Source organism: Mastomys coucha, unplaced genomic scaffold, assembly GCF_008632895.1.
Source record: "Mastomys coucha isolate ucsf_1 unplaced genomic scaffold, UCSF_Mcou_1 pScaffold3, whole genome shotgun sequence".
Lineage (NCBI taxonomy): Eukaryota > Metazoa > Chordata > Mammalia > Rodentia > Muridae > Mastomys > Mastomys coucha.
The window spans coordinates 59388944-59403083 of NW_022196909.1; the positions used below are offsets into that span (position 1 = coordinate 59388944).

At 38.2% G+C, this 14140-nt stretch overlaps 2 protein-coding genes across 14 annotated transcripts in view; one reads left to right on the forward strand and one right to left on the reverse strand.

Moving 5' to 3' along the window:
- Positions 1-14140, reverse strand: part of Runx2 (RUNX family transcription factor 2) — a 313975-nt gene that overhangs the window by 282746 nt on the left and 17089 nt on the right. The gene's annotated exons all lie outside the window — the stretch shown is intronic.
- Supt3h (SPT3 homolog, SAGA and STAGA complex component) overlaps positions 1-14140 on the forward strand; it is a 353506-nt gene that overhangs the window by 8434 nt on the left and 330932 nt on the right. For all 4 annotated transcript variants that reach the window (XM_031348370.1, XM_031348369.1, XM_031348372.1 and 1 more), the window contains one exon: positions 3054-3154. In XM_031348370.1, the coding sequence (XP_031204230.1) occupies positions 3054-3154 (101 nt within the window). The remainder of the gene's footprint in view (positions 1-3053; positions 3155-14140) is intronic.

The following is a 14140-nucleotide window of genomic DNA, read 5'->3' on the forward strand; positions in this document are numbered from 1 at the left end:
ATCCAAGTTTCAAGCTGGAGTTTGATGGCACATGCCTGGAAGCCTGAGATGACAGCATGTAGGAGGTGGAAGCAGGGAGGCTACCTACCAAGTTCAGTGTCATCTCAGAACACATGAGACTGTCTCAAAAACAAAACAGAACAAGGGACTGTAGGCACTTTTGTTTCTTATTTTGTTTATAAAAAAATAGTAATTATTTCTGAAGTCTTTGTGAAAAACAGAATGACTTTAGGCTTAAAGGAAAGTGATAGCCTTTCTTAGCATTAGTATTTTTTATGTGTTTGGCTGTAGATTCAGTTTGAATGAAGCCTTCTCCTTTTTCCTGTCTTTCAGAGCACAAATGCTCTGTGCCCTTTTTAATTCTAGCCTGGGCCCTAGGGCACTCAGCATAAGTCAGAAGAGTATTGGGGTGTTTTATAAGTATGCCCTACCTACTTATTATACTATAATCAAGGTGCTATTTGCTGTAGATCTTTGTGTATCACCTTTTCAAAAGTGGCCTGTCTCAGGCAGTTGAGCATGGTAGCTTTTCCTGTAGCCTTCTCTCATGGGTCCTGTCCTTGAGGCATGACACTCATCTAGATTCCCTTGGTGACTTTCAGCATATTCCACACATTTGATCAGATTAGAAGGACATATTGTGAAAGTGAATTTGGCAGCCATATGGAGTATGAATTAGGCGTGAAAGAGCTGAGTTTGTAGAAGGCGATAGTGGTGGAGCAGGAGGGGAAGTAAGTCAATTTCTTGTCTTCTTGCACATCATGGAGTACAGGGAGTGTTAAAGATGAGATTGGTATCCAGGTAGAGTGCCTAGCAGTTGGTGTCAAAGGACTTTATAAAATGTGTAATATTCCTTGAATTCTGGAGGTCTCTTAATTAAAGAACCCATTTTCAGACTTGCATTTTTGAAGTAAAGGTATTCTAAATCAATATAAAAGCTTTTGTCATCTCTAGGAATATTTTAAATATCCTTATTTTAATAGCTAACACTTTTTGTGTATGCACTGTATCAAGATTGTTTTAAATTGTCACAATAGTCTTTAAGAAGTAGTTCATGTTTTATAGACAGGATAATGGAAGCAAAGAGAAATGAAGTAACCTCTCTAAAGCCCTCACAAAGAGGCAGAGCTGGGACTTGAACCAAGGCCTCTGAGGCCAACCATTGAAATCAGATCTTTATGCAAGACTTTCTTTTTCACTTCATCTCATATGTTTCACAGAAATCAGGTGAAACATGTTTTCTTTTGTTACTGATAGTCTGGCAGTTAGCCAGAAGGCCTCAGGAGACAGCCACCCCATGTGGACATCGTGTGATTTGCCAGGAACTGTGTGGGGAAAGCTAACCAGTGACACGGATGCCCAAGGAGATAATGAGCTGTCTTTGAGATGTGCAGAGTGGGAGAGTGTTTTTTTATAGGCTGCAGAAGGCCATGCATAGGATTGAGCCGCATGCTTCCACTTGGGAAGATATCTGCAGGCTGAGGTCTCCTGTCTCCTCTTCACACAGGCTACGCTCAACTCAGCCTCTCCAGCATCTTTAGGTCAGATGTCACCATGGAAAGTTCTGTCCTCTGCCTGTGCTTTGTCTTCTGCAGTGGTGTGAGCAACCCACCCATTTAGATAGCACTAACTCTAGAACTTGCCTTACCAACTAGACTATGCCCAAACCTCATTGTCACATGCTCTCTCAATGTTCTCAGGTTTGTATGTTCTTCCATAGAATTTACAAAGTATTTCTAATTTCTAATTTATGGGAAATTATGCTACTCCAAAGTTTACATGAACATAGGAAGTAATATTCATTATATATTTATTGTATGGTAATGGTACGTTACCAACTTCAATGACTTTTATGTTCTTTTGGCTAGTTCTTTGGCTAGTACAGTAAATAAAAAGGTAGGTGCTAGGATTGGCTAGTTTTCTCATGAAATGCCAGCCTGATTTAATAAAGAAAATGCCATATATAAAATTGAATGAGTTATATGCTCATAAGATTATAAACTATAATGCCTACTTTTGATCTGTTGATTGAATTTCTACTGTAATTTAGGCTTTGGTTCAAATGAGAGCTAGACTATGCTATAGTTTTCTCATTTTGTATATTATAGTTATAAGAACTTCTTTCAGTGGACTCTTAACTGGTATTCCCAAAGAGAGGGAGGGAGAGAGAACATGCATGCTCATATCTGGCACATGCATGTGTATGGTGGGCAGAGGTTGATACCAGATTGTCTTTAGCCACTTCTGCATATTATTCATTTTACTCAGAACACTATTTCTGTTTGAAAAATATCCATAGTAGGTGCTACATCCTGTCCCAGGTGCTTACAGTGTTCAGTAATGATTACATATGTGGTGTCTGCCTACTAGAGCAACAGTTCTATTATCATTTTACAGTAATGCAGGATAGGTCGTCCTCAAAGCCATCTCAAATCCTAGCGTTCTCCGTTTCAGCTAAACTTACTTGCCAGAAGATAGCCAGGATCCACCTTGCCTCTCTCTCTTCCAGTGCTGGCTTACAGGAGTTGCTGCTGAGCCAGTTTTCATGAGTGGGTTGGGATCTGAACTTGGGTCCTTGTGCTTGCTAAGCACTGTGCCCACAGCCAACTCTCTAGCTCCCTAAGAGACTTTTGTTTTTATTGATCTGGATGGAAGTGGGGGAAAGTGTGTTAAGGGGATATTGGACCCTCCCTGAAGAGTTTCTAATGAGACTTTGGGTAGAGTGCCAGACTCTGGAGAAGTACGAAGCCATGCCAAAGTAGTTTAAAGAGTGTTCCAGTTCTCTTACATTCTGTAGAGTAGGCACTGAATGTGTGGTAGTCACACACGCAGTTGATACCTGAACTGACTAAGCATCCCCCCCAACCCCTGCAGTACTACTTTTCATTTGAATAAAGACATTGAGTAGAAGGAACTGAATTTATACAAAACTGAAGTTAATCAGAAATTTGAAAGTTTCTATACTTTTTGAAGTAATTCAACATTGCCTTTATTTTGTGTACTTTATATAGCTAAATATGTGTGTAAGTTTTATTTTTTTCCTTTTAATCTAGATGAATAATACTGCAGCCAGCCCTATGTCTACTGCCACTTCAAGTAGTGGAAGAAATGCAGGGAAGACTATAAGCTTTGCGGCTGAGTTGCAGAGCATGATGTGAGTACGTCTTTACACAGTACTTCTGTTGCTATTTTAAACTGATTAATGGTAAAGAAGGAAATTGAAATAAAATGTGTAAACCTTAGCTTAATATAATTTGTATTTAAACAAAAGTAAAATAATGTCATAACATTTAAATAGCTCCAAGTGAGACTGGCAGAACTGGATAGTGCGCTTCGGCGGTGCACTGTATTTGAAAATTGAGAGTTACTGGTTCTCCTTTTCATGGATACTCAGAAGGTTTTCAGAGAAGTTCGCAGTTTTTCTTAATTTTTCTAATTCTGTGAGCCTGATTCAAAGTAGTTTTAAATTTTGATAATATTTGAACCATTGCATTTCAGATCATTGTAAGGAATGCAACGCATTAAAAAAGATCATACATGTTGAATCTTTGACGAATTGCACATTTGTTTAAGAATTCTTCCTGATGGTGATTATCAGCTCTCGGTGAGGGGTGGCAGATAGGGAACCCTGAAAGGACTGAGCTCTTAGTGAGCTTTTCAAGACACAGGGATCTTATAGGAAGAGGTGACAAGGTAATACCACTTCTTTCCCAGTGATTTATCAGGTGGTTTAAAAGAATATTTGTGTGGAAAGTTGAAAGGCCTTCCTCGTGTGTGTATTGATAGCCCTCTTACCAGGTTAACTCTACTGTGGTGTGGTAATGATCCTTCAAAGCACAATCTTGATACGTTTGATCGCATATAGTTTCTTAGGAGACATACTTCAAAGCAACTCATTGAAAGCATTTTTAAAACTAATTAATTAATCAAATAACTTCACGTCCCAATTGTAGCTGATTGCAGCTTCTCCTCCGCCTCTGCTCTCAGTACAGTGTTAATAAAGGAGTCCATTCCCATTTGGGAAGAGGAAGCATGACGATCGTGGCATTAGCTCCACTTTCAGCATCTCTTTACAGTCTTAGTTACTGAGGACCTTTGAGTTCTTAGAGGTTAAAATTGAGAAATAAAGATTTAGGCCTTCATTTGAAAATTAATAAGCTTATATGTGAAATATGATCTCTTTCTTATAAAAATTATGCTCTAAAACTAAAACCTGATAACCTTTGTGATTGCTAAGATAGGGAAAGGCACTGATTTAGAAGCTGAATTTTGTGAGCCTGCCTATATTTTAAATTATGGAAAACTTTATAAGGTTATATATTTATATACTTTTAAGTTTTCATTATAGTGTAATGGACTTTTTGTTACACTTTTCTGTTATGGTGTATGAATTATATTTAAAATATTAAGTGTGTACTTTATGGTAAGGTGATGAATATCATTTTTTTTCTGTGACACTAAATTGATTTACTTAGTATTTTTAATTGCTAATTTGGACATTTTCAGATTCGTAAAATCATAGCATAATGTATCTCATGTATCTTTTATCTAAATTTAACAATAATTATTCTTTCACAGTTTTACTAGACATTTTTTCCTAATATTCATTTAAGAAAATCAAGTATTTTAAAGTTAATCTCATAAACTTATAAAAACAATACATAAGTCAGTAGGTGAGCAGCAGATGGTGCACAGCATGAGTCAGCACGCTGCTGCATCTCTGGTTCAGTGAGTGATGTTCCCTGGCCCTCAGTGTCTGCACAGCATGAGTCAGCACGCTGCTGCATCCCTGGTTCAGTGAGTGATGTTCCCTGGCCCTCAGTGAAGCTCCTTTGTTTATAGCCACTTCTGTCTTCATGCTGCATAGCAGAGCTAGGTATTTGTGGCAAATACCATGTGACTATGAAGCTGAAAATATTTACCGTCGAGATTTTGCAGAAGTTGACCTCTGAGCTATAAAACTAGCTCTGTATAAAAAGAAAACAGAAAGTTTGGAATGGTTGTGCCTAATATTTGTATCTTATAGACCTAAGACCATTTAAGAAAGTCGGGAAAAAGAAAAGGAAAACCAAATTCAGCACTTTATATTAAATACTTTTGCACACATCTTCACAAGCAATCTACCTAAGCTGGATTCAGAATGTAAAGGTTATTGTTGGCTGTGAGTCTGGAATAAGTGTTCACTTTTCCTTCATTTCAGACCTGAGGGAGAGGCCGCCCCTAATAGTACATTCAGCATTGAGAGGCTAAGTTTTTCCCCTATGAATTTCACCTCAGAAAGGGAGCTAGAGCCAAATGAGGCATCCCTGTAAGTTTGCTAATATTTCCTATTCCTTTAAAAACTTCAGGCTTCAGATTGTATACAAATGGGATCTGTATAGGATATGTAGGGCTTGGCTGTGTGCATTTTTCACATGAGGAAGTGTAGACTTAATCCCTGCATGCTGGGAGGATTTCACTCCAAATTCTTCCAGTTGCTGATTCCAAGTTGCCCCTGTTTGTTTTGCTGTTTTTCAGTCCCACAGCTGCCATTTTCCGTATTAACTTACTAGCAGTAAGTTGTTTGCCTTTGGATTGCAGGCTCTAGCTAGGATCACTACTTAGAATTTTTCCAAGGGTTGGTATCACTGACAAGTATCTGATTGTCAATTATAATGAAAATTGTCCAATTCTGTTAATACCGAGTGGTTGCCCTAAAAACAGAAGAAAGTGCTCCATCCCTTAAAGAAACTGAACAGCTACCAATTTCTCTAAGCTCAAGGAGGCAGAAAGATCACAAAGGCAGAGAAATGAGACAGTCTGCTGTACCCTGGGGCAAGGCCAAAGGCACGTTGTACACCAGGGCTGTGGCCGTGTGGCAGCTATTCCTTCTCATTTCGTGTGTATGCAGGGGTATTTTCTCTACCTGTATGTCTGTGTACCATTTGCTTGCCTGATGCTGGAGGGAGCCAGAAGAGGGTGCTGGATCACCTGTAACTGGAGTTACAGATATTGTGAGCTACCAGGTAGGTGCTGAAAATCTAACGTGGGTCCTCTGGAAGAGCAGCCAGTGCCCCTAACTGCTGAGCTATCTCTCTAGCTTTTCTATTTGTTTTCTTTTTTAATGGTTCTTAGTAATATTTAGTTATTATTGTGCTTTTGTAATGTCTGCCTCCCTCCTAGTATATTATGAACAATATGTGTGTTCTTAAACTTTATTAATCCCCTATTGTTATTTCCAGATTTTCCAGTATTATTAACAATATGAAATAAAATATTGGGACTTATTACCTTGAAATCAAAGAATATTTTTTCAGTCTAATGCCCTTTTTGGTACTAACTTTTAAGTTTTCCCGCAAGGAAGCTGGATTGATTTACATTTCTGTCTCATTCGGAGAGCACCCCCACTCTCATTGACAACAGTAGAAACACAATGTTGTGATGTTTAACAGCTTGGCCACGGAGTTTCAAAATACATTGGTCACTTACATTGTGTGTGTGTGTGTGGGGGTGTGTGTGTGTGTGTGTGTGTGTGTATGTGTGGTGTGTATGTGTGTGTGTGGGGTGTGTGTGTGTGGGGTGTGTGTATGTGTGTCTGTATGTCTGTGTGTGTGTGTGTGTGGTGTGTGTGTGGTGTGTATGTGTGTGTATGTGGGGGGTGTGTGTATGTGTGTGTGTCTGTGTGTGTGCGGTGTGTGTGTCTGTGTGTGTATGTGTGTGGTGTGTGTGTGTGCGTGTGTGTTTGTGCACACTTATATGTTCTTATTCTTAGCATAGGTTTTACCATCTTCTTGTTTTCCTGTAGTTTATTAGGGACTTCTGATATTTCAAAAGTTTCCTGTCTTGTGGATCCCATTTGGCATTTCATTCTACCTAGCATTCGTTTTTTTTTAAAAGGATTATTTAGTGATTTAAAAGTGTGTTAATTTTCCTTTTTTAAAAACGTAGCTTAGTCAGTTTCATAGTCTTGCTTCTACTTTTAACCTGAAGTCCTCTCAATTTCCACTCATGATCCCTACACACTTTTCTGTATTAAGGTTTGATTTCTCCAGTTTTAACACTTAGTCCATTTTGCGTTTTTTTTTTTTTTTAATGTTATCAGGGAGGGCTCAAAGTGAAAGCAGTTTTGCTTTGAATGTATTTGCTAGTGTGCCCCCACCACAAATTCCATAAGCCTTCTTCCCCTCCCAGCTGAAACTCTACCTTTATCAGATAATAAGTGGCTCCTTTTGCCTCTCCGCTTCGTTCCACTGAGTGGTCTCTTCCTTTGCCAGCACTGCATTATTGTAGTTATTATAGCTTCTTAATGTGTTTTAATATTTGGTGTTATAGTTCAAGTCTGTCCACATAAGTTTTCTTTTTAAAATATTTTTGGCCCCTTCTTATTTTTATGCTTCCAGATGAATTTTTAGGAATCATTTCAACAAGCTCCAAAACAAATTCAAGTGCAAATTTTAAGGGCTTTCATTTTTCATTTCTTTTTATGCTTTTTTGCTGTATTCTCAGATTTCAGACATGGGTCTTTGCAATCCATTTTACTTTTAAAGTTGATTAATGAAGTAATTTTACATTTAGAGAGTTGATTTGAAACAATCCTGATAGAAACAGTAAAAACAACCAGACTAATGAGTGGGTTGCTTAGCTAGTGCATGACTAGAGACCGAAATCTCTCAGTTTTCTTTACTCTGCTTTTCTTGCTTGAGTGTAGAATTGTGCTGTAACTGCAGTATGCAAAAATCCAACCAATTTATCACCTTAATTTTAAATCATGGTAGCGATTTTATTTTTGAATGGCAGAAATGGTCAGTTGTAAATGGCCAGTTCAATTTTTAAAAATGGATCTATAATACTGAATTCTGACTAATAGAGAAATACATATCAGTGCCCATTCAATGGAATTAAGAGACTGAGTATATTTAACATATTCATTTTTAAACATAAGAAAAGTGATAGAATGTGTCTTCTTCTGACCAGTTCAGTAAAAGTTTGTCTATTGTAGGTTAGCAGCCTGCAGGAGTGTAGTTCATACAGATAGAACACCAGGCATAGTTCACTACAGTTCAATGGGCTTCTTCTGCTGACAGTCTAGGGTGCTACAGAGGGGTTACGCCAGGTGTTCTATGAGAAATTGTACCCATTTTCTCTCTCTTTCTCTCTCTCTCTCTCTTTCTTTCACTGTATCTATTTGCAGTTTTAATTGTTTTCACCCCTTGGTGGATGCTGATTTATTGTTCTCATTGGAGGCATCTCACTGTCTTACCCACCTGCAGGCGTAGGCCAGGCTGCTGGCAATGATGGGGGGTAGGAAGCTTGCTGAGAGTTGTGAAGAGTTGTTATGTTAGGAAAGGAGGTGGGCAGAGAGAGCATAAGCTATCTGCCACTCAGCAAAGGCAGGTGCCGTTTCTTTCCTATAGCCACATGTGCTAGGCATAGGACTCGGTAGTCAAGGTAACTAGGCTGATTTGGGAATCTGAAGGACAAATGTAGTAGGGAGTTATTAACTTGACATGTTGGAGGGTCCAGCCTAGGGATGAGGTCTAAAACACAACTGAGTTGGTCAGCTTGGACATAGCGTGTGAGAAAGGATTGGAGATTTCAGTGCACTGTACATTTATGCAGAGCATGAGCAGTGCTTGGAGCTTAGAGGGTCATTGGCCTGAGCTATTCTCCTTGAGGTCTGCTCTGACTTCTTATGCTGTCCCATCTGCGCATCTGACTCCAGGTACTATCCTTATGAGAGGCCTGGTAATATTCCCACAAAAGGCCCCATTGTAGTTTCTGACAGTGCTGTGTTTGTCTTCATCCAGCCCTGTTTCCAGGGCTTTAACTCTTTTCCTGATATGTTCTAGCTGGCATATTGTAGGTGTCTGATAAATGTGCAGTTGTGGTGGTACTGACATTGTGTTTGGGAGGACAGCCTTGAGGAGAGAGGCAATAGTTGCAATCTTAAAAGTTTCCAAGTAGAAGGAAATAGGAGCCTTGATAATCCTTAGAAACTCAAATGACTGCTTCATTTCAGTTGTGACGTTCTTTTTGTCCTCTTACTACATTGCTTTTGAAATTTTTCTTATATGCATGAAGGTAGTTTTAAGCGTGGCTTTCTGCATCTAGAGTTCTGATTTACCTAAGCCCTCTTCATTGCTTCCCTGACAGATCTATATTTACAGACACCATATGGATGGTGGGAGGAGCAGGCAGTGTAGTCAAGTTTGGCAGATAGTGCAGAGTCCAGCTGTTTTCTGCAATGTTATAAGATGCAGGAGCAATATTCATCTCTAAGGTGGATGAGTCAGATAATGTGTATAAATTATTTGCATTGATAGTACCTGCTCAATGAACTTTATCTATGTAAGTGGCTATTAAATTAGACTTTGTTAGATTATAGGAGTAGAACTGAATTTTAGCACTTTTTTTTCTTTTCTTTTTAAATTGTGGACCATTGATCTGGTATTCAGAGATAAAGAAAACTGTTTTTAATAGTGTCAGTTATTTTGAAATCTGAGTATATCTTAGAAATTGGTCAGTTATTTAGAAATCTGAGTATATCTTAGAAATTGGTTAGGCCCATCCTTTATTGATTCATGAAGATGTAGAAAAGGGTCGATTTGCCCCAGGGTAGCTGTTTAGTTAGCTTAGGACTTAATACCTGGTCTTTTGAATATCAGCTCTCCACTCCTTTCAACTGTCTCTGCTATTAATTAGTGTTCATTTGACCATTTCTTGTTTTTCCTTAATTTTCTAACTGTCAGCATTTATTTAGTTTTTCATTCTGCTTTTTTATTTGAGATGGCACTACAATATTGGACTCATTTAAAACAATGGTGTATACTATTGAAAACATTTTCATTAATCCCAGGCATAATCCTTTTATTTGCTTTAAGTCCTGTTATCAGTTATTATAGATCGCTCTGAAAACTTCCTTCATTTAGACATTACTGCGATGTCTTAAATTTTATACAATCGGAATCTGAAATGGAGCTGACGGAAACACCTTTATCCTGCAAGCTTTGCTGCTTTCATGGTCCGTAGGCTTTCCTTAACAGACATGGTGATATACTTAGCAGTTTTCAGCAGCCAGCCATTATTTTCATTAGTAATTCTTTACTTTGAAGTTAGTTTTTCCCTCCAGTTTCCCCCTTCTCATTTAAAACCTTTAGTCCAACGTAGCGCCTCTGGGTGCCCAGCTTTGTTTGCTATTGCTCTGTGAAGCAAGCAGCTTTCCAGTGATGACAGTGGAATTCAGTGGTGTGCATTGGGATCATCTAATGTAGGTGATTTACTATTCTGGGTAATATCCTTATGTTGTAACAAATGGGTCTTAGACCACATTTGTTCTAGAATATTCTTGTGTACTTATTACTAATGCTTTTGGTTTATTCATTCAAAAACTGCTTGTCTACCATGGGATGGCTCTGTGTCTAGAAGTGAGAACAGCGTCCAGGATCCCTACTCTGATGGATGTCCTTCGCATTCTAACTCTGTTAGAAACACTTCATGTCTCTTTTTCAGACGTACTACTGCTTTTGTGGGACCATGTTCTTGGGAGTTTACAATATTGTGCATTAAAGTCTTTGACCTAATTATATATACTTTTGTGTTATGGCTGCAGCATTACTTTTGATTGCAGTTTTGGCTCAAGACTTGTTTTTCCTATGACATGTGAAACCTTTGAAAATGGAGTGTATCTGAGTCACCTTCTAGTTTTACTTAAAATTAGTTTAAAGCAAGGATCTTTGTTTAAAAGGCAAATCAGGGGAAATTCATTTCTAATAAGAGAGAATACCAGCAACATGAATTAATTGTGAGTTGCATGGACCTAGAATATTAATTGATTTTTTTTGTTTTCTTATTTACATTACTGACAGATAACCCTTTGTCTAATTTTAGACTATTTTAGAGATTACACTGAAAAACTATAATTTTAATGTTTAAATAAAGATCAGCACATTAAATTAACGAAACCCAATAAATAGGAGTGACTTAAAAAATCCAATGTAGTTTTTCAAAAATTTGTGTATGCTAATATGGTGGTTTGAATAAGAATGACCCTCATAGGCTCATATATGTGAATGCTTAGTCACCAGGGAGTGACGCTCTGCTGAGTATGTGTGTCACTGAAGGTGGCTTTGAGGTTTCAAAAGCCAATGCCAAGCCCAGTCTGCCCCTGTCTCTCTGATCAGGATGTAGCTCCCTGCCATGATGATAATGGACCAAGCCTCTGAGACTGTACGAGCCCCCAGTTCAATGCTTGCTTTCATAAGAGTTGCTTTAGTTGTGGTGTCTCCTCACAGTAATACAGCAGTGACTAAGACTTAATGACAGATGTACAGTTTAGCTTTTATGGGGTAGTGAGATTTCACATTTTTAAAGAAATTAATGAAGAAGATTCTAGTGTAGTCCTCATTATGAGTTAAGCTTGGTGGATCCTACTTTAACATTGCTTTGATGGTTTGTTCAGAAAAATCACCACCCTTCTCCATGTAAGGCAGTCACATATGTTTATGTTTTCTTATTGAATTCTTTCTGCCATGTGCATTCTCCTAGGATGCTAGTATTATAATATATATGGGAAGTATAGCCTGTTGCATTTATGTTTATTAACCCAGTTAAAGTTTTAAAGGTTTTACTTTAAGGTCACTGTGTTCTGAAAGCTGTAGATGTTATAATCTGAATGGCGTTTTACTTTAAGGCGATTGTAGTTATTGAAGTGCATTGTTTTTCCATATGATGGCAATTCCTTTTGGGTTCATTTTCTGTCTTTGTGTTGTATGTTGAGGTCTTCTTTTTTCTTTTCTTTCTTTCTTTTTTTTTTTTTTTTTTTTTTTTTTTTTTTTTTTTTTTTTTTTGCACATCTATTACCCGAAGATTGTAAATAGAGTTGTAAAACTTCATGTTTGTAATGTGAGAAAACATGGAGATATATCTTTAAAAGAAAACTGAATAAATCATTTCATAAGTGCAAATAAATAAATGAAATAGACTTTATTTAAAAACACAGTTGTTCACTGTAGGTTAATTTACCTATATTAATCCTAAACTACCAAGTGTTATCACATTATCTGCCTAATGTAATGATTAATTCTTTATTATTAGCTTCTTTGGTCATAAACTCAGATTTTATGGGTTTTTTTAATTGAAAACATTTTTTTTTAAATTATACAATGTGCCTACCATTCTTCTTTGTTTGCAATTATAATTGTCCTTTTAAAAGTATAAAGTATTTTTACTCTTTACTTATATAATTTCTTTAGCATGCCTTGTTTTCCTGTAACTTATCACATTTGTTTTTAAGTCTTTTTTCTTACCATTTAAGTAATTGTTATTCATCTAGCCACCCATATTCAATATATTTTGTTGAGTTCCCGTGTTCTGCAGGCATGAGGCTAGGTGATATGTAAGAGGCCTAGGCATGGGGATTCTTGTGTGCTTATGTTGCTGATACAGTCTGTATATGTTTTGTGTCTTGTGGTTCTTGATTGCATGAGGCAATTTTTGACTTTTCTACTTTATAGATGGACTTAGGTACAGAGACATTAAAGATTTATACAGAAACATGGGTATTAAGTCGCCTGGGTAGAATTTGACCTCACAATCTCTAATTTGTACAGTCCTGGCTTAGTATATGGGAGGCAGGTGCATACCATAAGTATGTTTCTGTCTTCATGGAGTGTGAAGTATAGTGTACGTTAAGCTCTGCTTTGTGAAGGCATCTGTGGCTGCTCAAGAGGGTGAGGTTCTTATTACATCATCAACTCTTTTTCCTCGCCAGTAAGCAGCTCCTTTAAAAGGCCTTTTCCCAACACAGTAGGAGACAAATGGATTCTGCAGCTTCAGTTCTCCTGGACTCACCAACTAGTAGTTAAATACACTTAGATACTTGTGTAAGTAGGTTCTTTCCCACAGGTAGACATGGAAAGGCCAACGATTGAGAGTCTAAGTATGTAAAGAAAGGTTACTGATGTTCTCCTGTGGTAGTACAGAGGTTGCTAGGAGGCTTTCAGCTGCACTGCGGGGAGGAATCTTCTGCAAACACTACCATGTGATCTCTTCCTTTAGATAGATACTGTTTACACCTTCAGGAACCTAGGGGAGCTGACAGGACAGAGAAGGAACATCACAAGTAAAGGAGAGCGCATGATCAAGGCCTGGACTAGGAGTGAGCTACAGGGAGCTTAATGTATCTGGGAGGAAATTTGTTTGTAGAAAATACTGTTAAGACTGGGGATCAGTATTGGAATGTGGCAGACTGAATGGATGGCTAGGGAATTTAATCTTTTGCGTAGGCATGGGAAACCTTTCTAAGGTGTTTGCCAAGTGGCAGGTATGATGTGCCACTGATTGAGGAGAATAGGTAAGTAGCACTATGGGAATTGAATTGGGGGCGGGGGGAGACAATGGCACCAGGAATGAAGGAAAGTAACAAATCAGTCAGACATTGCACAGGTTAGCTTGTTAGGTCTTTGGGACTGATGGGAATAGTAACTAGTGTTGCAGGATATTTGATCACACTGAAAAAAGCTGTTTCTAGTTATGGTGTGGCTCAGCCTTAGCACACACCTTTAATCCCTATGGCTGGAATTCAGACAGGCCCTTAGTACACACCTTTAATCCCAAACAACACAGGTAATGTTAGTTTGTGGAAGGAAGCACCCTTCTTGAAAGTGATGTCTGAGTGGCAGACAAAGTCAGAGAAAGGTTTGACAGAATAGGAAATACCCAACTCTCCTGTGCTAAAAAGAAGGATGCAGTTTTACCATGAGAGTTTTACAGAGACATTATGAAGAGAGAGCAGGCTGTAAAAACAAAACAAATAAGAGAATGAGAAGTAGCCAGAAGATTAGAACAGATTGCTAGAGTTAGTTTGAGGTCAAGCAGAGCCATTTAGGAGAAGCCAGCATGAATCAGTCAACATGGAGAGGAGTTTTGAGCCAAAACAGCTGAGTTGACCAGCTAGCAAGAGTTCAGAAAGCAAAAGAAAAGGTGAGCTTATTCAGCAGTAAGTCTCAGAGGCTGGAAGCATTCTAGACCTAGATCAGATTGCACAGAGGCTGGAAGCTTCCAGGACTAGGCCTAGGTTAGCAGATGGAGGCAGTGAGCCTCTGCCATGATAATTAATTCAGGAGAATAAAAGATATTTTGACAAACTAGTTAAAAGAGAAAG